At 39.3% G+C, this 26,894-nt stretch overlaps 2 protein-coding genes across 14 annotated transcripts in view; one reads left to right on the plus strand and one right to left on the minus strand.

Annotated features, from left to right (window-relative positions):
- Scar (wiskott-Aldrich syndrome protein family member 3 SCAR) overlaps positions 1 to 13,466 on the plus strand; it is a 59,974-nt gene extending 46,508 nt beyond the window's left edge. For 3 of the 4 annotated variants that reach the window (XM_076437119.1, XM_076437125.1, XM_076437134.1), the window contains exons 2-9: positions 292 to 625; positions 744 to 897; positions 1,789 to 1,903; positions 2,186 to 2,218; positions 4,131 to 4,426; positions 5,399 to 5,706; positions 6,452 to 6,877; positions 7,270 to 13,466. In XM_076437119.1, coding sequence (XP_076293234.1) covers positions 352 to 625; positions 744 to 897; positions 1,789 to 1,903; positions 2,186 to 2,218; positions 4,131 to 4,426; positions 5,399 to 5,706; positions 6,452 to 6,877; positions 7,270 to 7,451 — 1,788 coding nt within the window. In that variant the 5' untranslated portion in view covers positions 292 to 351 and the 3' untranslated portion in view covers positions 7,452 to 13,466. The remainder of the gene's footprint in view (positions 1 to 291; positions 626 to 743; positions 898 to 1,788; positions 1,904 to 2,185; positions 2,219 to 4,130; positions 4,427 to 5,398; positions 5,707 to 6,451; positions 6,878 to 7,269) is intronic. The other variant, XM_076437143.1, reaches the window with a different exon arrangement.
- A 1,417-nt stretch (positions 13,467 to 14,883) lies between these two features.
- The window catches only part of LOC143211510 (uncharacterized), a 133,010-nt gene continuing 120,999 nt past the window's right edge, over positions 14,884 to 26,894 (minus strand). For 7 of the 10 annotated variants that reach the window (XM_076429290.1, XM_076429315.1, XM_076429299.1 and 4 more), the window contains one exon: positions 14,884 to 22,883. In XM_076429290.1, coding sequence (XP_076285405.1) covers positions 21,691 to 22,883 — 1,193 coding nt within the window. In that variant the 3' untranslated portion in view covers positions 14,884 to 21,690. Of the gene's footprint in view, positions 25,377 to 26,894 lie in introns of all 10 variants that reach the window. The other 3 variants (XM_076429338.1, XM_076429328.1, XM_076429332.1) reach the window with 2 other exon arrangements.

The raw sequence follows: 26,894 nt of genomic DNA on the forward strand, positions 1-26,894 counted from the left end.
CAAAAGTCACTTACAATTTTTTATAATAGGAAGACAATTTGATTAAAAAATAAATATAACATGAAATTCACTAATTAAACGAAAGCTTTTTCAATTAATCTATTTTTTTAATGCAAAATATACTCATGAATGGCTTTCATTGCCAATATATCGATGGATTTCGAATGTCTTGTACTTTTGTCTCCCATTGTACCTCCAGAACATCCTTAAGACTTCACTGTATTTCTAAAAATGAAAATTTCTACATTTCGACTCGTACTAACAAACTCTGTCGTAAATTGTCTGTTGCAGGTCTAGAGAGAGTGGTAAGTGATTCATCCGCGAAGCCTAGAAACCTTCGAGACCTAGAAGATGCCGCTGCCAAAGCGCTTGGTAGAACCGGTGCTGGTGGCACGTGGCACCATACCCGAGAACTTTCCGCTGCCATCGGAGCTAGAGGCTGTAACCAATGGCACTTTGGCCAATACTATTAGGCAACTGTCCAGTCTGTCCAGGCACGCTGAAGATTTGTTCGGCGAGCTTGCGAGGGAAGCTCACGGATTAAGCGATCGGGCGAACTCGTTGCAGGCTAGGATAGACCGGCTAGCCGTGAAGGTTACTCAACTGGACAGCAACGTCGAGGAAGGTACGTTGGATAAGTGTACAGGGGTTGAACCTACCTAACAAGCCGATTAGTGTTATTAGCAAGATAATTGAAACTGATTCCATAGAATTAATAATAATTCAACATCATCGTCTTCCAGTGTCCCTGCAAGACATACACATGAGGAAGGCGTTCAAGAGCTCGGTGGTGTTCGACCAGCAGGTTGTCTCGAGGGACACGATGCCCACGGCGATGCTGGAGACCTACCATCAATGTGACACGCCACCTCCTCTCGATAAACTTAACGTTTACAGGTATTTATGCATCCTTACAAATTTCACTTAGCGCTTCAACCTTAGAATTACAGTAATAGCGCGATACATGCGGAAACTTCCGGACCGAAAGTCACTTGGGCTGATCTGTTCACTGAATGGACACCTGCCAGTGGATTTCCAGTGTTTCAGTACTAAAATTGGACATTCTTGGGACGTTGAGATGACGCGAGGAAGAAATTTTTCATTGCAATTTTTCTCGAAATTGATTTTTCATGTCATCTAGTAATTCTAGTAAACCGATCGTGTTGTTCCAGCTTCTCAAAAAGTCCAAGTCGTTTGAAGCGATTTTTAAAACGCCATCTTGCTGCAAAAGATAATTATTATAAGTAGACTGCGGATTTTTATGCAAAATAAAAATGTTCTGCATTGATTGTGGGCAGCAGAAGTAAAATAAAAATTGATTTCATCCCTTAATGATTTGGTTTCATTAAAAATAAGGTTACAACATTCTTGAATTTTTCTAATCTGTTATTGTTTTATATTTCACCCAACCAATTTCTTCATAAATGCATAAAGATCCGCAGTCTAATTATAAGACAAAAGGGTGAATTCGGAGTGCAAAACTTGTAGTAAAAATTCTATTTACGATTTCAACGTTACAATTACTAATCTTTGTACTCTACTATAAGGAGAGATGTTATCTATGATTATAACGTTACGATTAGATAACTTGGAGACTTTTTTTTAAGTTGGACTATGATACGTGTATTTGATGACTAAAAATAGATGATTGTAAACGCACAAGACAATAAAGTAAAAATACTCCAGAATAAGATAGAAAATAGAAAACAGCAAAATAAAATAAGAAGTAACAGCAGGAGATAAGTAGGATAATAAAAATGAGAATAATACGCGACTTACGCCTTTCAGGGAGGACGGTAAGGACGGTCTGAAGTTCTACACGGATCCCAACTACTTCTTCGACCTGTGGAGTCAGGAGATGCTGAAGGACACCGAAAAGAAGCTGCACGATCGGGGGAAAAAGGTACGGGAACATCATTTGTTCCTCATATCTGTGCGTGCACCTCGATTTACTCTTCTATATTATACGAAACGATCTATTTTTCATACTTTTTTTTGTCTTCAACGTATTTATAATATAATTTTTTTTTGAAATACACGTTTTAATATTTATGCTACATTTTCTCGAGGTGCACAGTAATCACGATATACAAATAAATGTTATTCTTTTTTTTATTCTTTTTCTGAAACTACTACTAAGCTTGTGCTACAATTCTAACAATTGAAACTGTCCCCTTGATTATAGACCGAGTCTGAATATGCCGAACCGTTCAGAGAGGCAAGTCGATGGTTTGGATCTTTGTAGTTTTTTTTTCTTACCCTTTACCACCCAGTTTTTTAATGAACTTTTTATCGATCGCCAGCCACTCACTCATACATAATCAAGCTCACTTCTTTGTGGTTTTTCATTAACCGAAACTTTTTGCGCTACGATAGAGAGACTGCGCTAGATGCTCGCTTGACAATTTTTGTAGTTACTCGCTAGGACTAGCCAACGACATCGCATTCTTCTAATGTTCGTCCTTGGCATATGAGTTTCGTTCTGTAGACCGAACGTTGCTCAATCTCGTTGACATCGTTTATTAACTATTTCACCGACGATATATTCATCAATACATTTTATCGATACACTTTATTCCCTGTCTTTATAGACAGTGAGATTATCCTCACTCTCGGAAACCGAGACGACGATTACAACGATTTCGATCGGACCGCTAATAACAGAGCAATCTCTACTGATCACGATTCGTGACATTTTCAATGGCAGTTGATGGTAGATCGAGTTGATTAAACGGTGTCAATGAAAATATTGCCGGTGATTCCGTTTTCACTAAAGCAAACGTTACCGTTGAATTTAGTGTGATAAGTGAATTGACATGAATCTGACATAATGTTCAATCTACACGGAAGCACCCTTGATACGACTCCTTCTTACAAACGAGTTGTGTCTGGACTCGACTAATTTTGTCTTCTTACCATATCACATTATCGATATATCACCTGTAATGCCGTTCTATGCCATTCATGCAACTGTTGGATGTACTCAATAGAAGTTTCTCTCATCATCATTCTCACGATGTCATCTTCTGCAATCGATACGAAACACCATGATCTTGAGTCATTTCAGGATTATCATTTCGTTTCTGATTTGTCGTACTTCATACGTAGGAAATAAAACATAACAACACAACGCCCTCGCAAATGTTTGTCCGTTGTTCTACTTGTCTGTACTTGTTCGTGTACGATGTTTCGAGGAACTGTTTTTATTTCCTACAAACGTTCATGTTCGGTGGTTGATCCTGTTCTTGGTACAAATTTTCAAACACATCATTACCAAAATTACTGCGAAGGTATCTTTACTGTCGTTGCTTGTGAGTAGTAAAAATGTTGTATATCATATAGTAGTAATTTAATTACTTCAGAAATTGTTATCGCTTACGTTACATTTTTACCGACATTGAAAATCCATTTACTATTTTTCTAAGCGAGTATCACGTCACCGTCGTACTACGCAATTCTTGTAGATTGTAAAAGTTATCGTAGTACCGACATCACTAGTAGCATTATCTGTTTACCATGGATTTTGCTATCTCGGAACTATCAGTTTGCATTGAATGCCTGCGAAAAGTAAATGGTACAAGTTGGAACCGTCATGCCGACTTGTATCTGTATCAACAGCAACTGTTACATTCAGAGTTGGGCGAAACGTAATCCGATTAATGATTGAAAATTACGATTAATATAAAATCCGATTACACTGTCCAACAGCCAAAGGATTTCGATTCTCACTGTACAATTCTTATAGAGTTTTTTGCGTTGATTCCGAATATGTCTTTAATTTTTCTCCTAGACGCACAGTTTTTGAGAAATTTGGGTTTGAAAAAGTGACATATTTTTCAACTTTGACTATAATTGTTGACTATAATTGTATCTCAGTCCATAAAGCTACATCAGTATGAGCGACAGAGGAAAATGTAGATTTTCAGTACAGACCTAAAGTCTTCGCTAGCAACGACCACGCGAGACACTGTGTTAATTAAAAATCGCCGATAACGCGTGTTCCTATAATCGAAATCGACTGGATCAACCATCGAGTCATGCTTGACTGACGAAATTAAGCTTGTCTTGCACTTTTTGCCGCAACAATCGATAAAGGCGACCGTTTAACAAAGGATCTTTTTGCGTCACAGCCGCATAGGCCTCGGAACGAGGGTGGCGGTGGAGGCGGTGGCAGGCATAAGAAGCGCATAAGGCAACCGCATAACACGAGAGAAAGGCAAAAACAGTTGGCCCTCGTTCATGGGGAGTACATTATGCCAACGCAGGCCGTGCAGTACAGGGCACCCCATAACATCCCTGATGAATCGTTGCTGGGCATGGTGATGACCGAACAACGGCCGCCCAGGCCCAACAGCATCGAACTTCGGCGAAGCTACCCACCTGAGGAACAACATCTCTACAGTCCTCCATCTTCCGATCACTATAGGTTTGTAAAACTGCTTGTAACATTTAAATACATGCAACTGGACTTGGCAATCCACACACCAATGCAAGAAACTATTGGGTAAATAAATAAAATCGAATCTTTCTTTTCAAGCAATGAACTTTATGATCTTTTGCCATCTTTCTGGTGGGTTCCATGAAAATCACTGACACAGTGATTGTACCATGATAAGGCTGCAAAATTATTGGAGCTTGGTTGGGAAGTGATGTCACATCCACCACACCGCGTTTAAATTCAGCATACCAGTCAATAATAGTTGATTTCCCTGGTGGAGAGTCCCCATAAAGCTTATCAAGCCACTGTTTGGCTTCAACAGTATTTTTCCCCATCAAAAAACAGTGTTTAATCAACAGACGAAATTCCTTTCTATCCATTGTCTTGAAAATTACAAAACTGGGGTCACTAAAACGACTGCAACCTCTAAACTAACGGTCCGAATGCCTTGAAATTTTGACACGTACTGTTTGAAGGATAGTACTACCCGGAAATCACGTGGGTCTGTCAACAATGTTGCCATATATGTGTCAGACCGGGGACTTATTGAGTGATGTGTTATTTCGAAGTTTACAAAACTCTTTGAATGGTGAAATCGCCTTTGGATCAGCTTTTTGCCGATAAGGACCAGATGTTTTAGGAATTATGAAGCTATCAAAAAGATGGCAAAAGATCATCGAACAAAATGGAAAATATTTTATTGATTAAAGTCCATACCCAATACCTCATTAAATATTTGATTTCTCAAGCAGTGTTGGAAGTGCTTCCCGCTTGATAATCTTATTTGATTAACCCTTGCGTGGAAAATCAGGATGTATAAATAAGTTCGACGCTGTGTTATTAATAAGCGTTTGTAACAGGATACATGTTAGCGACCCGGAAGATCGATTGGTAGTGTATGGAGATGCTTTATTTATGGAGAACCGAGAGGAAGACTCATTGGCGTTCGTCTAATTACAGGGCAGCAAATTACGTCGCTCAGGGTTATGAAGACAACATGTACTCACACTATGGTTCTGGACAAGGACAGGCGGGTAGTGAGACTTACCAGAGCCCTAGTAGTCAAAGCACACCGAGCAGAAGCGGCAGATCGCGACCTTCACAGCCACCGCCAGCGCCACCAAGCAATACTTCTAGCAATTCAACCCCTACTGTCGCCTCTGCTAATAATACGCCGACACGGGGAAGGTCGATGAGTACCAGTAGGGATACTCTGCCTCCACCACCTCCACCACCTGGTGAAACGATGTCTTCGCCGCCTATGAATGGTAATCTATCATATTACTTATTATCTTCGAGCTGATTCAAACATAGTTGTAGTAAAGCAGAGTTGTGTTCAATTACAATTGAATTACTTCACGAATTATAATTACAAAGTATTTCAATTACACAGTGTTCAATGATTTCGTAATTCGAGATGCAGTCGCTTCATTCAATTAAATTGCAATGTACTTTGTAATTCTGGTCTCTCGTTCGATTATTTACAATGTAATTCGTTTTTAATTATGGATTATATATAAAAAGAATAAGAAAAACATGTTATTATTCATGAATTAACATTGTGCGATCAGAAATACATTTGTTTATTACATTCTTCACTTGTAATTTACATTACATTGTATTCCAATTACATTGTATTTCGATTACACTCGTGATTCGCATAATTAGCAATTAAATTAAGTGAAACGTTCGAATTATGAAATGCAGTTACAATGTAACTCAAATATAATTGTGTATATAAAACACAATGAATTACGTAATTCAATTACAATGTATTTAAATGAGCACAACTCTGCAGTAAAGTAATCCAAATTGTCTTCATAATGTCTTAACAATTTTGATATTTACTTGTTTATTAAGGAAATTGTTACGATTTCAATGACCATAATGAAAAGAAATCAGAATCAAGATCTATTCTGACTCTGCTGGTAGTACTAGTGTTGAGAGATTGTTTTAGTAATGCAGTGAACTGAGATATGAGACATTGACCTACTCCATTTACGCATGTTTCAGGCTCAATACCGTCGCATCTATTGAACAGGAATGGAAGTCGTTCGAACAGTCCATTACCCAGTCACCACTCCACGCCCACACCGCCAAATCATTTAACGCAAATCGGAGCGGATGAAACCGATCCAGCAGCGCCGCAAGATTTGCCGCCTCCGCCCCCGACTCCGGATCCTGCACCACCCACCAGACCTATTTCTCCACCCTGCAATATCCCACCACCGCCTCCGCCACCACCACCACCGCCTATTGCCAATGGACCGTCGCCACAGGTGCCCCTAACCAACGGCGATATCGCCAAACTGATAGCGACCAACCGGCCCAAGTTGAAACCCCTGAAGAATATGGTGGACGGCCAATTGAGGAAGCCCATTAATCCGAACATCCCCCTTGTCGATCCACGAAACGATCTACTTAAAGCAATTAGAGACGGTAATTACATTCTAACTAGTAGACTGCGGATTTTTATGTAAAATAAAGAATGTTCGCATTGATTGCAGCACTCGAAGGACTTTGCAGGAGCCAAATAAAAATTGTATTCTTCTTTCAATTATCCTATTAAGCCGAATCGAATATACATTGATGTCCTTCAATATTTTTGTCATCAAATCCACAGTCTACTAATTAGATTAATCAGAATTCTTGTCTAGACCTGGGACTCAAACATTTTTTTCTCATGTAGTTTCGAATTCGGAGCATCGTTTTACCGTGCTATCAATCTCGTACTTGTTTTGTTATATCGTAAAAATTTACAGGAATGTCTATACGACATAGTACGGTAAAAGCTAGAGACTATAGATTAAAACTGCATTTGTGATTTTTAGGGATCAAGCTGCGCAAGGTGGAGAAGATCGAGCAGAAGGAAGTGGAGCGCGTGAACGCGTTGAACGACGTCGCATCTATATTGGCGAGACGCGTTGCAGTCGAGTTCAGCGACAGCGATTCAGCATCGGAAAGCGAGTGCGACAGCGAAGGATGGGGCGAGCAAGAAACGAATCTCGCGTGACCAACTACGCTGTCATCTGCCGCGACCGCCAGCTAAAACAAACGGCTGACGAGTTTTTCTCTCCTTCTTTCTACCCCCCTCTTTCGTACATTCATTTTCATCAACGAAACTTCCACGTCTCTTGCTTAAGACACAAGAAACTCGTCCGAAGTTTGGGTGAATGCAAGTGAACAGAAGAGGACTCGTCGGATGTGAAAGTAGCATCAGGAAACCAGCGAATCACGCGCGCTCCAATGGTTTTTCTGCTAAGTTTCCGTAGTACAGAGAGAAATAACCAAGCAAGTTGATAGAGAGTGCGTAGTACCGTTCAAAGGACAAACGTAATTTTCACGACAACGATTACTTTTGTTTACTCATCGTTTGGTCACCTTTAATAAGGGTTACTTTTTTGTTTGTTCGTTGCGAACGATTCTATTGGAGAGAAGAAAAGAAAAAGGATTCTTTGTAAAAAAGAAAAGAAAGAAAAAAAACGTATCGAAGAAGTTATTTTTATGTTAATCGCAGGCTCAATTTGATAGTGTATACGTAACTGAAGAAGTACTAAGAACTATTTAGGATTTCTTGGACGGTTCTAGGAATCCGCCAACCAGGAATACTTTATTTATTGCAGTCGTTAAAGAGTCGAATTGAGGGAAGAAGATGCTATTGAGAAGTAATGGTAGAAACTCTCACGGATGTTCGATTCCGGTTGGCCAATTCGAGGACATCAAAGTGTTAGGAAGACGTGTAGCCACTGACCGGCTTGATCCAATGTCATTACATCTCTTGCGTACACCATAGTGTTCGCCCATGCATATTCTGTCCTCGATGGCTGGGTTATGCGATGCTTTTCGAGGTCTCTGAGGTTTAGACTCAGGGATGGGCACGGTGGGAGGCCCTCAAACTCCTGCTTCCTCCACCAACCTCCTGTTCATGCTCGCCTTCCATGGTAACGACGGATGCTGGTCTTGTCTCATTGTCAATTGAGACAAAAATGCCCACTCCTGGATTAGACACATCCTAGAACCGCAGTGATGAGGGGGACGTTCGACGCATAGCCGTAGCTGCCAAATAGCATTAATTTAGGGCCCTCTTGGAGTCCACCAGTCCTAAGAAAACTCTCATCCTTGCCTTCCTCAGGATCTTCTCAAGCATAGTGGCCTTTGTAGGTCAACTGTTTTAGACTACCCTCAGCTTCTTCAAAGTATCTGATCCTCCATCCTCTAAGATGGTAGCATTTGCAATCTGTGGTCTGGGAATGTCCTCCTATCCGTAGTCGCCATTGTTGCTCTCATCTGAAATCCAGTCGGACCCGTCCCCCAATTTGCTGACTCTGAAAATGTTCCATAGAGCCAGGTGCTGATCGAGTAACCTGCGTGCATAATTCAGCCGGGCAGATGCCTCGTAAAGATTCCTGCAACGGTTCCTGCAAATTTCGAATTCTTTTGAGGAACATAACCGTGTGTAGTTCTTCAATGCGACAGACACCTTTTTTGGGAATTTGGTTCTCTGTTACGAAGAAAAATATCGAAACTTATGGGATAGATGTAACTACATGTCTTTCCAATTCTCGAAGATTTAAGCGAAATTCAACGAAGGTACGGAGGATAGTAGAGTAGTAGAGGACACACAAGACGTAGAAGAAGGTACGCACATTAAAGGTGGCGTCGACTTCCTATCATTGCTCGATGTCGGTTGTAGCGGAAATGTTTCCTAATCGGCACATTCCATGCTAATGCTAATACCGTGTAACGGAATGAACCTTACTCTCTGGTTTGGACACTTGATTTCCTACTGGTCATATATTTATGGGGACGACTAATCTGATTTTGAATTTCTTCACTGATTGCATTCTTGTATTTTTTCGGAGCAGCTGCAGAATTTCTAATCATTTCGTCAGGGGCAATTCAATTGTATATTATTGGGTTGGCAAGGAAGTAATTTCAGTATTCAAGGTGAAATAAAACCGAATTTCTTTATTCAAGCCATGAACTTTAATATACAAAATATTTTCTTATTTGCTATTTTTGGCAAAAGATCATCGAACAAAAAGGAGAATGTCTTATTCATTAAAATTTATCGCTTGAATAAAAAAGTTGGGCTCTATTTCACCTTAAAGTACCGAAATTACTTTCTTGCCAACCCAATACATAATATTAAGTATTATATACTGAATTTAATATTTTGATCAATCTTTAATACATAATTGACACTTGAAAGTATCTTATACCTTCTTAAAATATGTACTTCTATAGACGAGCTTCTTAATTACTTCGATTAAATTGGTAGAATAACAACAATTCAAGTTAGTCAAATATTTGCTTTCAGAAATCGTGAAAAAAAAACGTGACAGTAGAATTTCAAATACTTTCGACACCGTTCAATCAGACGTTACTATTACTCTCGCATACTTATTCCGTACGCTTAAGAAGCTTCGACAAATGTAATTTGAAACGTAGTAATAATATATAGAATTAAACTTGTAACATTCTTGATACTCAAAAGCTGGAAAATAAGTCAATGATAATTCTTAAAAGAAAATACAAGACTTCATAAACGTAGTGTTAAAGATGAAAAATGTATTGTCGTCCACGCACACCATATGGCCGGTAGTATAATTATTAGATTGTTGCATATGAAACATGGTTTTCAAAGCTTCGCAAGTTTGTTATTTTGATAATCCCTACAACTTTGTTTCCGAGACATTTAATTTCGATCGAAGAGTCAAGTGCACGAAGAAAATGAAGATACTCGTGGTTGCACTAATGGTTAAACATCGTTAGGCATACAAAACTTTCCGATAATATGCAATCAGTTTTTCTAGAAGTTTATTTGATTTTAATTTATTCGATGAGTTTCTCTATCTCCTCTTTAGCATGATATATGGCGATGAATCGTTGAATAGCTTTTATGTTGTTATTTTTTTAAGTATGGGTTTTGCACTCCAAATTCAACCTTTTGCAAGCCGATCTTACCCATTAAAAATATTTAAAATTAATTACACTTGGAAGCATCTCGCTTGAGTTCAGAAGAAGTCATTACTGCAAGGTAAACGTAAGAAAAATACATATGTACATTAATTTTTTACATTTATCGATCAGAAAATGGCTACAATGAATATACATATCTACACAGTTTTCATACATTACTCAGTTAACGAATTGGTAATTACTTTTAAATAAGTACTTGATGCACGTCTTTCCGATAAATAAAATTTCTAATTTCTTAACAATTAATTTACATTTGATTTGATTCGTTTTTACAAAAACTTAATCGTCAAAATGACGGGTTCTATTATTCTTAGTTCGCGATTATTAAGATTGTAAAGATGCTTCCCTAAGGAATTATTTACCAAATTTATTTCTTGGGGTATATATTATCGGAAAAATGGCCAAAAATTTGGATAGACACATTCTTGTTACGTTTATAAAATAATGTGAAATAGTTATTTCTAGACCTCCGTAAATGTTAAAAATACTCTATTTGTAAAAGGTTGAATATGATTTGTAAAACGGTGAAATTGATTTGCAAAACAATGAAATTGATTTGCGAGAGGGTGAATTTTTCAGTCGTAAAGGCGACATTTTATATGCACCGATCTAATGTTTTATTAAAAGTGCTCTGTATAACGTAGCCGGTACGTGAGAACTTCGTACACGGAGCTAAGTCAAGTCGCAGAGCTGATATCTTTTTGTTCATGTTCTGGCGTATAAGTTTTGTAAAATACTTGTACCTTAAAACGTTTTTCGTATGCTTGCTCGGCTAGGTAGATACAACGAGTGTAACGAGAGGTATCCGGTCTTTTCTATGTTTCCAAGTGATCTTCCATTGTCACGGACAATGCGTGAAGGAACCAAGGTTCTTAAACAGCGAAGTGTCGTAAACCAAAATACTCCGTTTACTATAAGTAAGGACTATGTAATTACCGAACGAGTGAGGGGACTCATATTTTTTAGTGTTTAGTGGAGGAAACTTAATGATAACAACTTATAACTATTGTTACGGTGAGGATCACAGTTGCCAATTTTAAGCAGAAAGAATATGATTGTGATTTATTTTGCATCGATGTTGGTGAGGTACGGTGAATATTGATAAGATATGCATATAGATATATATACTTTCTATATATAAATGTTCGTGTATGTACAAGATGGGAAAAAACGTCGAAAGCGCAGAAATGAATTTTGATATGTAATCTGTTGAAACTGTTCCTTTTATTTTAGAAAGTGTTACATGTAAGTCTCATTGTTGTGAACCTAAGACAATAGTAACGTTTTATGTAAAACTAAATAGGGCTGACGAAGAGCAATCACATTTTCAGTAATCCTTGATAAATGATTCAAACAAATAAATTTGAAGAATATGAATTAATCAGCACACGTTATATTCTTTAATGAAAATTTTCTTTACCTGTCTAACAAGCTTCGTCTTGACCAATCTTTCTTTATAAAGAGTCAGCCCAATGTACAACCCAACCTGTGTATATACACTTACATTTACAGAGATTTTGAGAGACTTCTTCGCAAATTTTGTCAATATATACAGTAATCCCGCGATCTAAGCGCGACGGAGCTTTGCGATCTAAAGACATGTTAGTAAGTTAGTGAATCTTATGCAATTGTAGCGCGCGTAAAAACGTTTTATACAGTCTTACTCGACTTTTGATTTCACTGGAACAATGAAATTTCATTCTAGCGTTATTTACCTCCTTCCACATAAAACTATATATTTGCATAAACTTCCACAGTCTATTCATAAGTGAACAGCTACTGTAATTTACAAAGCATTGTGGCAAATCATTATATCCAAAGATATACAAGAGAATCAGTCTTCTTTCGAGACTTCTAAACGATATTGCAGAAGTTCCTCAAACGCTCTGTACGAATATATGTATTGATTGTTAAGATTATTGTATAATCTTATGTGTTCGAATGGCAAGGAATGTTAAGGACCTCTATTTCTCCCTTCTCGTTTCCGTACGTTAGCGCGAGTCTAACTAAGAGTTAGGCCAACTAGTTGGCTGGTCGGATTAGCTTATTTCTTTTAAATACGAGATGTTCGATTGACTCGAACCGCGCGAATGGTAATTTATATTTAATAATTCATTTTTCACCGGTGCTCGGTGCCGGCGTTTTATCTTGTATAAAATGAGAGACGAGCGAAGATGGCGTACGATTTATCGGCAACGACACACGTGTACATGTACAATGATTTTAATATAATAGTCAGAACGCTATTAATAATATTGTAATATGAATAATTGATCAGTCTCGTCTGTACTATGTTTATACATATGCATATAAATATATAAATATATATATATATATAAATAATATAATTCGAAATACGAATTCGTTAAGTTATAAGGATTCGAGCGGTAGGAATTACATCTCTAGCTAACTTCGCCAACTACGACACAGTATTTATCCAAGGATTTTGTAAACGTGACGAGACGCGTGAGGCGTTTCGATTGTAAAAGCTTGAATACCATGCAAGTTTGTATTGAATGTATATTGCTCTTCGAACCCGTGCTTATCCGCAGCGAATTATCACGCGCTAAATTATTGCGAAGCTGTTGTACCTAACCAAGAACGGTTATTTCCAAAAAAAAAACCAACTCGATCGAACTTGGAAGCATATTTTGCGTCGCCGTCGCCGTCACCGGAAACGAAATGCAACTCTCGTTTTCCGATTTCTACTATTGAACCTCGTACTCGCTCAGCAGGTCTTTAAATTTACACACTGGTGCAAAAGTAAACGTAAGTCTCCTTCTGAAACCGATACCGATCACAGATAGATCAAATTCTTTTCTCCCAGTAACAATGATAAGAGGAAAACATTCTAGCTCGCGTTATACCGAACTCCAATGCGATCACGGCGATATTTTCATTCGTGTACGGTATCATACAATATGTCTGACAAACACGCAAGCGTAATAGCCCTACCGATCATTACAAATGTACGACGGTATTATTAACAATAATAAAATTTGTAGCAAATCTGTACAGAGCCAAATAAATCAAAAACTTTCATAAATCACCGGACGATTTTTCACTGAGCCTTTCTGCGGACTTTTAGCAGTCAACGGTGAATCATTTATAGAACACGGACTGTTATTCAACGTATCATGGCAAAATAAGAAACAACTTATGATTGAGTCTTCAACAATCCCTTTGGGAAACATGTTTTTAATTAAAATATAATATATAATGTGCAAAATTTTAGCTCAATCCGATTTAACCGACTCTCGGAAGTTTCGCCAAAATTTTAAATGTTAAATTTTAAATTGAATTGTTCCACTGTTTGTATTTTCATTTCAATTTGTTTACCGCTTCAATCCGCTGGCTTTCCCACAGTAGATAAATCATAAAGAAAGATTGCCTTGCGCCACCTGTGATTAAATGACGAAGCTACGTGCACAAATGATTGCCTAGTTTCGTTACTAGATGACTCCACCATGATCTTCCACGTATTTTTCGTTGACTTACTATATAAACATAATTAACAGATAATAATTTTTTATTTTGTATAAAAAATATAACATTAATACAAGAGTTCACTAACCAAAAATTTTTAATGTGTTACATGTCAACTTTTACTTAAGGGGGCCGTCTCCTAGCAGATGACGGTCGCGCGTGAACACTCACACACCGCTAGAGTACACTCACACACCGCTAGACCACGTATACGTACGCGAGAATTGCTAGGATCAGGGAAATGCGTTCTGATTTCTCGATAATGCAAAGACGGGGGTTTTTATTAGTCAAAATCGCTAGATAAAAGATCAATCTAGTGCGCTGTTTGCTTCAAAAGTCGTTCTTTTACGTTTCCGAGCAATGATTTTGCAATATTCGGCTGCATGTTGCCCGTCGCATGTTGCCCGTTAGATGGCGCTGCAGTCACGCCGGCGTACTAGCCTCTCCGACGGGCAACATGCAGCCGAATATTGCAAAATCATTGCTCGGAAACGTAAAAGAACGACTTTTGAAGCAAACAGCGCACTAGATTGATCTTTTATCTAGCGATTTTGACTAATAAAAACCCCCGTCTTTGCATTATCGAGAAATCAGAACGCATTTCCCTGATCCTAGCAATTCTCGCGTACGTATACGTGGTCTAGCGGTGTGTGAGTGTACTCTAGCGGTGTGTGAGTGTTCACGCGCGACCGTCATCTGCTAGGAGACGGCCCCCTTAACACGTATTCAACTGAATCAATTTCATTGATGTATTACAAGGAGATCGAATATAAAAATTATCATGAAAAATGTCAGCTAAAATACAATCCAACTTTTATAATGGACTACCTAGTATATTTGAATACAACATACAAAGTTTTCATTATTTTACTTTCTCACTGTTATTATTACAATTTCATTTACGTGTTACAAAAACTGATAAAATATAAAAATTGTAGTAATGAGAAATGGTGTCAGCCAAAACAGAATCCAACTCGTAATAGACTATAGTATATTTCAGTACAATACAATATCGAATGCATGTACAATTGATTTTCTTCGACGATAACAGTTACAAAATACAGGACAGAGAATATATCAAGCGGGTGTAATAAAATCAACATTTTATTTTGAAAAATTGAGACAATACACAGATGCGAAAACAATGGTAGCACATTCGTAGCACCAATAAATAGACGTTGAAACGAATTAACGTTAGGTTTTTTTTTCAGAGTGACTACACGCCGGGCTAACCAGTGTCGTCAGATCAGGATTTGTGTCCTCGCTCTACCTTCCCCTTCCACGACGCTATTCCCCCACGCTTCCGCCGCGGTCCGGTCACGTGACGCGTTTCGTCACTGTCGTGCACTTAGACCATATACATATACACTCCTGTGCAAAAGAAAGAAGCACCCGGCCATATTTAATAGAAAAGCGTAAAAAATCAAGTAAGAACACAGGATTATCTAATACTTTAAATGCAATAAATCAATCATTGTACAATACTATTTCTACACAAAGATATTGTTTGTCATTATATCTTATTATTGTACTGGGTATTTCTTTCTTTTGTACAGTAGCGTACTTATCTACCCGGCTTTGGATAGCATGCCGTGTTCCAAGATTACTTCATCTACCAGATGATGGATGTGGGCAAATTGCTATAGTCTGTTGAGTAGTCGCATTACCGCGAAGCTAAAGTGTACCTATAGAAAAGAAAGGGGTCGCCGTATCTCCTTCTGTGTAAATATTTATGAAAATTGTAACTGTAATGTATATTTGATTTTATTACTCGTTCATTTTTACTTTACTCTTATTATAATTAATAAAATCAATTATAATTTGGAAAAAGTTAAATTTTAATGTAGACGTTGATAAAATATGAAATCTGTATTTATTTCCTCCCAACATACTTTATTTAAAAAAAAAGAACAGTAAGAACAATATATATGCGATATACTCGTTCCTTATAATTCTTTATGTACGGCCTTAATAACTTGTTTTCACCATTTTTCCAAATGTTTACGAAATAATGCGTAAATATACTTTTATACCTCGCTTTTATATCGCTATCCACCATTTCGAATTATCCTGTGACGTGAATTGTGGGCACCACAGATACCCCGTTATCTTGGAACAATATCTATGTATGAGTATGCATGGTCTAAGGTCGTGTACAATGGTGAAATATTGTGCAAGATTTCTCGCGCATGCACGGCGATTTTAGCCTCAGTAAAGTAAAATTCTCGATAAAATCGGGTACCTTGAACACCCCGTAAAATATCGGTACTTTCCCGCCAATATAACTGCCCCAGGGCTCCACTACCTCGTCATCATAATATAGATACGATACTGTTTAATAGAAAGCCTACGGGTCCGTGCACAATGTGTGCGTCTGTCAAGTAAACGCCTCGGGTTTGATACGATACTGTTTTGGACGCGCATACGCAAGAAATCTTGCACAATATCTCACCACTGGTCGTGCACGTGTCCGGTACTGGTAGAGAGGGGGTAACTTTTTCCCCTGAATTCGTGCTTCCTCCCTTCATCTGGCGACACTGGGGCTGACCTCGTTTCTCCGATCGAGCAGCCGATCGCCGACGACAAGAAATCGATCCTGATAAAAAGAAATCCCGTGAATCTGTTCGTGTCGCTATAATATACTTGGCTGTACCAGCGCTTCGTTTATTTTTTTTGTTTGTTTAGTTTATCTTTGACTTCCTTCTCCTCCCGTTCCTTTCTTTTGATAAATAGATCGAAGCACATTTTCCCCGAACTCTCTCGTTGCCTCTGTTTACGAAAGGCAAAAAGGAAATGGTTGATGATCAAGAACGCGTGTCCTTTTCGATCATCGCGATCACGTTACACAATATCTAAATTATAGAAATACTCGTGTCGGTCCGCGATTCAATGTTTTTCGCCTACACGCCACCGAACGATAAGGACATGAACAATTCTCGCTGTTGATCATTCTTCAATTACCGACGCATCATCCCTTTTTTATCATTCAAGCCGATTCGTTCTCCTGTCAATATCATTGTTTTTTTTTTGTTTTTTCTTTTTGGAACACGCGAAAGAGTGAGACGAGTAACAATTATCCTGCGTCTTTGTTCTTTTTTTTCCATAAGACACTATATTAAATGACTTTAGAAACACGTTAGAAGGATCATCGAAATAATCGTGTTCGCTGTCGTAACACGGTTAGGTAAAAGGAACTATGTATCGACAATTCGGTGGACTAACGTTCGTGGCATTATGCAACTATGACGTGTAAACGATCCGCTAAAATTCAGTACACTGTGTCTAACGAAGTTTCTAAGAATTCGGTACAGTCCAATCAGAGTTTCGAATCGGAACAAATTGCTGCTTTGACACCAGTTTCTTTAAGATAACCAGACTGCGGATCTTGATGCATTTAGAGTTTATGGCATCTGAAAATCTGCCAAAAATGCAGGAACGTAAAATTCGATAGAAGGGTTACTACCACTGAAAACAAGATTTTACTTAATTCTACTTTCGTAATATGTATTTACCTACAAAAATCGAAGATTGCATAAACATCCGCAGTCCAAAGATAACCTAGAACGATTCTACGTTTGTATACATACACGCTGTTTGTATATATCTAAAATTTCAACTTGTCAGAACAATACAAAACATTGTTCCAACGAATCAAACTATTGGATTGGTAAAAACACTGATCGTCATCTATCGTCATCGGATTCTAGTCGACGGGGCCACAAACACGCAAGTACTGTATACATTATTCCAGTTGTACATTTAAAACGTGTTTATTAGTTTAAAAAAGTACACTACGTCATCAGTTGCTAGTTTAAACGACGTAACATCGATCGAATCGTCGACCCTGGAGATGTTGAATAAAAGTTTCGTCGACGGATCAAAGAACAGTAATATGTAACGAAGAAATATCAAATTCTTAGGTAAGTTTATTTTTAACACTCGGAGCTCGTGTGTCAGCGTTGGAACGATTTATTTAGTACAGTACGAACGCTTCTAGATTAACCTAAACGTCAAATCAGACTTTAACACGTTCATTCCTTTAATACTGACGTATTAAACGATTAACATCAGTTTTAACCCTTAGCACTCGATCTCGCCACTAAAAATTGCTGTACCGTTATTTAAAATATAGTTTACACCATTAGATATGTTGGTATCTAATCAATTACTTAACATTTAATATATATCCACCAAATTTAAAAAATCATAGAGAATGGAAATATTTTAAGTCGGAAGAAATGTTTCATTTTCGAGATAGAATAGCTGCGAGTGCAAAGGGTTAAATTAGAGAATGCTAGACCTATTGTCAATGAAGGCAGTAGTCTTGAGATCATTCTGTGCCCTAAACAGTCTAACCTTAATCAAGGGAGTCCGCCATATTGAACGGATGCTGTCAAGTATAATTAGAACGTTTTTTTAAAAATGTTTCAAACAATAACAGCTGCTTAATCATTTCTGATGGATTTGATTATAATTATTTTTAAATGTTTAGTATTCTCGACAGCAGTCTATTAATTCTTTGTTGTTTAATTTGACGTTCGTTTTGATTACTCTTTATTAATCTAACGCGATGTCGATGGAATGAAGTATAAAAAATCACTAACCGTTGGCACTAAAATCTACTTCGCGGTGTTCTTTTTTTTTGCGACCAAGATGGCGGCGAAGCAGCAGTGTTGCATCAAAGCCCGATAACTACGGAACGAATTGTTTAGAGTTTGTCGATTTCAATAGTAAAAAATCGTTTAATCGAGATACACGTATTTAAAACGACACCGCGAGTAGGAATGTTTTTGAGCGATAAGTTCGTCACAGTTTTTGTAATTGGCACTATATCATTCTTTATCCTGATTAAATCAGCCTTTCGCGTTCGTACCTGACGAAACTATGTTAGGTTATCATTATTATTATTAATTCTTGAAAGGGAATCAATGAGTCTAGGAAAGCACGAACGATTAAAATTCTTCTTAATTAGTTTTTGAAAGAACTCTGAGAGAGCATTATATGATTTTGCGTTTACGATGTTGTTATTATTATTATTCTATATATGGATTCATTTACTGAATAAATATGAACATCGCCTTCTCTCTAATTTCAAATTGAAAATATTTACCGCTAATTTACTTGTAAATGAAAAAGATTTATTTGTAACTCTTATTAAGAGTAAACCTATATTTGAGAATTTAAAAAGTGGAATTGTGTTTGTAATATTATCTAAAAAAGTATACAAAATAGTAAACAAATCAATTGAACATATAGTATAAGACGTGTATACGAATATAAGAAGTAGAAATAATTAATTTTTTTGTAAATCAATTTCATTTCAGAAAAGAAAGCATAGAATTTGTTATTTTCGAAGAATCCTCGATAATATTCGTTTTATTACAAGTTCCAAGCGAATTAGTGTTTATAGATTCCGCAGACTGTTCAAAGATCCATCGACTTTTCAAACCAGAACACGTTACGATCCGTTAGTGGTTCTAAACAACTTCAAATCATTTAAAAAGATTAAAAATAATCTAAATGACTAAAATAATAATTGAATAGGTGTCCAGTAAAAGGGCGTGTGTTACATTTTGTAAAACAATGAGGCGTCTTACAAGAGGAGGTAAAAAGAATTCGTTGCTCCACGTAGTAATGAAAGTAAGTAACATTCGACATTCTTGTAGAACCTAGTGTCCATTTCTCTTCCCCGAAAAGTTGATTTCCGAAATTTTGTAACGCACGTCTTTCTTCCAGCCGTTCAATTTATTCTCAAATGACTATGTTCACATATGTATCGGACATAAAACGAGCAAAAGAAAGTGGATCTTCTTAATTGTGCCCATAATTATGAAAGAGAAAAAGGAAAAGGGGATATTAACTCTAAATGAATTCCATATAATGATGAAATAACAGGCACTAGTTCATTAATTTAGTTCAAAATAATGTGATGCGGACCACTTTCATGTAATTATGGGGACAATTATATATTCGCATTAATTTTTAAGTAGCTGTTTGTTTTCCTTAACCGAAAAGGAGACTCCAAGGGTCACTAAACGAATGTTACGGATCGTAACGTGTAAATAATAAAATCTCTGCGGGAACAGAGAGCTCGATCTCGACGAAAAGAGCGTCGCAATGGAGAGGTTCCTCCAAGCCACGAGGTTAGTCCACGAGATCAGACATTCGAAGTGCGTCCGAAATAGAAAAATTCGCTCCTTCTACCGCGGTTCGCGCAAGATTACTTTCTCGACGTCGAGGAGTATATACGGTCTACGCTTTGGCACAAAGATCGCGTCTGTGAAAACGATAGTTTCTTTTTAAATTGGATTTGAGCTCGACGGTTATTCGGTAGAAACTCTACTTTCGGGGACACTGGGCGCTAGTTGTTTAGGTTTACGGACCAAAAATCTGTTTGGGTTTTTGGGTTTCTGGTATCTTATTCTTCTTTTTATTTTGCACGACGAGGTTCCCGGGAACAGCCGGGGAACCGGGTCGCGATTCGCGCCATTTTGTCGACGTCGTCGGACTGACTCAATATCCTACTACAATAGATCTCTAGAACACTCGCGATCGAGCCAATCCGACGACGTTCCTTTTAATCTTTTTATATATATATAACATATATATATATGATAAAATTCAAAATACACAACCGTAACTACGTTAAACCGAACGAAAGGACAACAAGATACTTATTCGTCGTTACTTTCGAAAACGATCGGTCGAGTTCTGAGCGTTTGATTCGTTTCACACGGCTAGCGGTTACCTCCTTCGAGGGATCGATTTCGCATCTCCGAAAGAAATGAATGCGTGAATAATTATGAGCAAATGTTTACGTAAAAATGTTTCTAGAAAAAATTGCACGACTCTGTTGCGGATCTACTAATAAATGCAGATTATTCGTTAATATCGTTACAACACAATCAAGTTTCTCGTTTGAAGTCCACCGGTCCATCCAGATCGCGAGTCATTTTTACAAAAATCACAGTGAAGGACAAAGCGATTCGAATGAATGAAAGAATCGAGAGAACGATATTAAATCTTCGACAATGTAAATGCACAAAGATCCGCAGTCTACTGGTGAAAGATTCCGTTTAGAACGTCCATCTTGCTTCAACGCAGGACTTCCAAGAAACAAACGATATTTCCAAACGACTGGTAAACTTTTTTTCAGTGATCATATTATCTTGAGCATTAAACCGAGGAACCGCCGGCCAATTGTACAGCCTCTCGCCGACCGTGTTAATCAATAAACATCTGATAGAGCAACAACGAAACCGAGGAAATTTCCTTTTGATCTATGTAAGCAATCAGAGGAGTCTAAGGTCCGCGGGCGAGGTCTACGAACGGAACTGATAGACGTCGGGATACACGTTCGTCGAATGCCCACGAAACACACCGACGACAATCGTTGATCGACCATAATCAAGCCGATAAAAAGTGAACGATCTCCCCGCGCGACTCAAACGTGTACGAGCTGCCCACCGAGCGAGAAACAATAAGTACACAATTTAGACCTAACCAGGATTGAGTCGAGGCATGAGAGAATCGGCGACGGACAGTCTGGTCCTTGGACTAGTATGATCCACGTTGAATCCCGTGGATCATTGAACGGGTCCCACTCCTGTCGATCTGTCCCTCTTCAGCTGTTTCGCCCACAGACTGCGAGCGCTGCACCGCGGAAAGACTTCCTCTCTCGAGAACACTTTGTCACCATTCATTTTGACTCTCGGGCCAGGCAAAATCTGACTAAATATAGTAAAAAATCGTTCAAGCGGAGATACGGTGCATCTATTCAGCGTTCATTCCTGCTCGACGCTAATGTCGACCGTTCTAACCCTAGACGAGTCTGTCGGGAGCAGCTGGAGACGCTCGGGCTCCACGTCCAGCATGATGATGCACATGAAGCTCTTGCCGGACGCTTGGTCTCGCGGGTAGATGGTGACTGCGGCGAACTTGTCCACGGTGCCGTCGACGTAGGCTCGCAGCTTCTTGTACACCTGCGGGAAGTGTCTCCTGAGGGAGACGCCCCTCAGTTTCAGTTGCCTCTGTATGTTCGTGAAGCTGATTTCACGGATCCTCTGCGGCGTGTTCTGCCCGTTGTTGCCGGGCAAGGAGGTCAACACCAGCATCTCCGGGGACTCCATCTCCCTGGTGATGTTGCAGGGCGACGCGGATTGTTGTCTACCTTGCGGCGACGCGGACGAAGAGGACGTATGGTGTCTGCTGGCGGAATCCAGGTGGATCTTCGCGCATCTCGACACCAGCTGTCTCTCCCATTTCACAGCTCCGCTGGTGGGCACCTCGCTGACCACGCAGACAGCCACGTAGAGCACCAGCCGGGTGTCCGGGTTGTAGGACTTGCACAGTCTGATCACCTCCGCGTACAGGTCCGCGCCCATCTCGCTGGCCAGCAGGTCCGACCATCTGATGTAGGTTGGCTTGCCAAGATCCACGAAGCCGTTCGCGATGAACTTCTCCGCGGCTTCCGGGCTGGAGAAGAAGCACTTGACGGCGCCGCGACCGTGAGAAGCATGGCCACGCTTCGCCAATGCCGAGATGTGCTTCAACGTGATGGGGTCCTCCTTCGCTGATGACAACACCTGCTTGCACAGGCTGCCGGCTCGCGAGTGCAGACAGGTCCGACGGTGACGCTGCCAGTGAGCCTTCCTGCACTCCCTCGAACAGTACAGGCAGGTGCAGTTGTGGCAGCTCTTGTACGTCTTTCTCGCCTCGGCCAGCGTAGCCGTGTTGCTGCACTTGTTGTTGCGGCAACGGACGATCTTCTCCGCGGCGTTGCCCGCCGCCAAACCGTTCGCTTCCTGGTTGTTGTCGAATGATATCCGCCGGTGACGACCACCTTTCGACTGCATCGTCGACATCTTCGACGGTATCGTGTCGCTGCCCTCGCTCTTCCGGCGCACCAGCTCACCCGCGTAGTGCGAGCCACCATCCTCCGTCACACCCTGCACGTCCATCACGCTCCTAGCGGACTCTGCGACAGGCGGCAATCACGCGGATTCGTCAATATTATCGGGGCCTCATCGGTGCTACCTATGTGCTCGCGATCCTCGTACCGGGTCATTATCGTTTGCGATTTTGCGAATTTTCATGCGTGCTACTCGGCTGTTAGACTGCGGATCTTTACGCGGTCGTGATGAATGGTATCGAGCACGATCCAGCATGATGCCAATTTCTTTTTGATATTGTTTGGTTCCTTTGCAAGTTTCATATTCTGCGACAACCTGATTTCGCACGGAGCTCCTCTGTTTATTTCTGGCCTATTGGGCTTGGCTGCTTAAAGGCGAGACTTTTCACTTTGAACATTCATCCACAATGAAACGGCAGTGATAATAATGAACTTTTCAGTTTCGTTTTAACCCGGCGTTGGTAAGGTGGGAAAATGTATCGTAAGTGGTAAGGTGGGGTCTCACAGACCCACCGAAATATTGTATTATAGCAGTGGCGCACCCAGGATGTAATCTTGGGGGGCGACCGAGTTGAACCCAGCCCTAGGTTTTGCGTGATGACCTTTTTTTAGCCTAAATATCTATCAACGGTACCCAGGGCTATTCCGCGATTTTAATTTTAATTTTGGAAGCTAAACATTTTTTTCTTGGTGGGGGACTTGGCCCCCTGGCTCCCCCCTGGGTACGCCACTGTGTTATAGAAATAAATACCTTTTTCATAATTATAAGATTAGGTATTGCTTAAGAGGCTGGCAATTTATCAGAGTAAAAACGCAGATCCACGAAATTGAATTTTTCTTATTCAAAAATACTTAAATAATGAAACATCTTTACAATGTTAAAAATCAATATAAAATCTCTGGGGTCTGTGAGACCCCACCTAACTAACGCCGGGTTAAGAATTAATTGGATTCTATTATTGAAGAAGCAGGGGTACTTCCGGTTTCGTTCGTAATGTTCATTGTGGAGAGTCGACGACGATGTATATTCAAAGTGAAGAAGTGTAAATGATTAAGTCTTGAGAAGAGATTGTAGAAGCAGTGGAAACAAATGAATGCGTGCAGAGTGCCGTAAATGAAATGGATTCGAGTTTGAAAATCTGTTAACCTACCGCAATAATTATAATAGTTTAGTTTTTCGTCACAATACCGAGACAGTTGATCAGCATCAGCATTTTCATAGAAATTGATGTTAAGTTGTTTAGCAATTCCGTCATCCTGTCGAATATCTTGAAGTACATCTACAATAGCAGAGCAGCCAAGCACAATAATGCGAACGTTTTACCAAATTCACCCTTCTGCAAATCAATTTCAACCTTTTACAAATAAAGTGTTTTTAAGTAAGTTCTTGCAAAAACAAATCAAATTTAAATGAATTGTTAAGAAATATACAAAATTTTATTTAAAAGTAATTACCAATTCGTTAAGTTTGTAATGTATAAAACCTGTGTGTAGATATGTATATTCATTGTAGCCATTTTCTACATATGTAACATATATACTTTTGATATGTTACATATATATTTTTATGCAAAATGAAAATTTTCCACCTGAATTACAACAAATTCGCACTGTGGTGAACCTTCCTCTATAGAATGAGCCCTCACCCAGCCCAAAATCTGCTGAAATAAGGTCAAACAACCGAAGCGCGCAAACCCATGTTTCGACATGGGCTTCGACCCAAAATCTAGTAAGATTCTAGTCCCTTTCTAGTTACAATCCGAGGGTATACTACCGCCTTAATGTGGGTGAACTTGATTTGCAAAAGGGTGAAATTGATTTGCAAAACGGGTGAATTTGACTCGCAAAACGGTGAATTTGAAGTGGAAAACCTATAGCGATAGGCTTCAAGTTGTTTGCGCAAACGACACCGGTACGACGGACCGTACAAAAGCGAAACGGAACGTGACGATGTAAGCGATGTCGTGTGTATGGAATGAGAATGATTACCGTGACAGAGTTCCCAGTGACAGCCAGTGTTAGTAATTCCGTTAAATTACCCAATTTCTACAGACGGTGGTCGTGAATCAGTTAATGTGCGTGAAAACGGAAACGGATTTCCTTTGTTTCATCTTGAACAATCACCCTCCCGAGTGGCTTTAAGCTCGTTGGTGCAAAATCAAAACCCAAATACGAATTTAACGAATAAAACAAAAAAAAAAACAAAAAAAAAGACAGACACACAATACAAAAAAAGTGAGCCTTATATAATGGTACCAGAAAAAAAGAAAGCGAACTAAGAAGAATATAAAAGAGAACAGACTGAAACGAAGGACGAGAACTTTGAAAAATTGCCTTACGAATGTGCTCGGACTTTTAAATCGTTCGCGTCTTCGGCGTTTTGCGGCGGTTCTCGGTCGTCATAAATGTAATTAGCTCTCCGGGTCCCAGAACGGCTAGTTTCGGCACCGCTAAATTCGTCTCTGATCGATAAGCCTCGGATCGAGACGTCTGTATTCGGAGGAGGCGAGATACTGCTACGATTCCGCCTCCCCGAACTTCAGACGCCGTGACTCTTCTCTGCAAAGGTGTAAAACAACGTAAGTGGAACTGAAGAGATGAACAAAAAATTACGGAACGGAGGGGAAAACATGTCGCGAGACGCGGTTTTTTCTTTCTTCTTTCGCCGACCGACGACGTTCACGTTCTTTCCTCTCGATTTTTTCGTTTGCGTTTGTGTCGATCGTCGATCGTGGCTGACGTATGAGGTAGGGCGATGGCCGAGAAGGGAGGCTCGGGATCGCAAATGGCGTCCGTGTGATCGGAAATACGCTTCAACCCTCTCGCATCTGTCGACGAGATGTCTCGCGATCGAACATTCATCGTTTCTTGGTACGGAGACATACAGTGAAGCACGAAAGTGTTTGAACGCAGTTTAAAACAAACGACCTGACATTTTTTGAGTAATTGGAAGAACCGATTTACCAAATGACATGCAAAAAAGATTTTGAAAAGATTGCAATTGCTAAGAATTACGTGAGAAAGTAAAAGAGACACCATTTACAACTTTTTTATTGGAGCCCGTAGAGAAAATCTAAAATATACGTTTTGTAGATCTATGTTAATTATACACATGCTGAAAATTTCATCGAACTCGGTTGACGCAGGAAAAACCGGCACGCATCGAAAGATGTAAGAATTTGTGGATTTTAAGTAAAAACTGACCAAAAGTCACGAAAAACTATGATTTTCACCACATTTAACCACTTGTAGCTCCGGGTATGTTCAGCATGTGTATAACTAACACAGATCTTCAAAACATATATTTTAAATTTTCATTAAGGGCCCAAATAAAGTTTTGTAATTGTAAATTGTAATTTTTGGAAAATCTTTTTTGCAGATCATTTAGTAAACCAATGCTTCTAATTACTTAAAAAACATCAGGTCGTTTGGTACAATTACAGAAAAGTTATACTGTTTTACTGTATGTGAAAATTTGGGACCGAAACGTTACTTACATCGTGTATAAACACTGTTTCTTAATCTTTTACCGCCGTGTTTGCTCTGATTTTAATCAGAAAAATGTCCCAGATACGTTAGCATAAGTTTCATAAGAAAATAATCAAGAACAAAAAAGTGGTGTCATTTTTTCGTAAAATATCGGTCTCGTCTCTTCCACATATATCGAGAGATCACTCAACGTCGACGTCACTCAAGATGTCACGTCTACGGATGCGAGAAGGTCGAACGAAATTTCCTGGCCCATCATTCCATGCAACGGTGTCAACGTTTCAGTGTTCTATTCCTGACTTTCTGTATGGTGTTTCGATCTGCTGTGCAGCGGATCGCGGACTTTGTGCAACTCGGAAAATAAATGGCCACAGTGTTTTCAATGGAAGTATTTATTTCTACTGCAAGTTGAATTTGTGTCAGGATAGACGAATGTTTTGTTTAAAATTGTTATAGCGTGCACAAAGACCAGCAATCCGGTTGTCCGTGTCCGATAAACTGAACCAATACGCTGTATTAAAATGCAAACTCGGTTATAGTGAACGAACGAATTTATTGGAATGGATTTTCAACTGGAATATGGAACCA

Source organism: Lasioglossum baleicum, chromosome 1 (assembly GCF_051020765.1).
Source record: "Lasioglossum baleicum chromosome 1, iyLasBale1, whole genome shotgun sequence".
Classification (NCBI taxonomy): Eukaryota; Metazoa; Arthropoda; class Insecta; order Hymenoptera; family Halictidae; genus Lasioglossum; species Lasioglossum baleicum.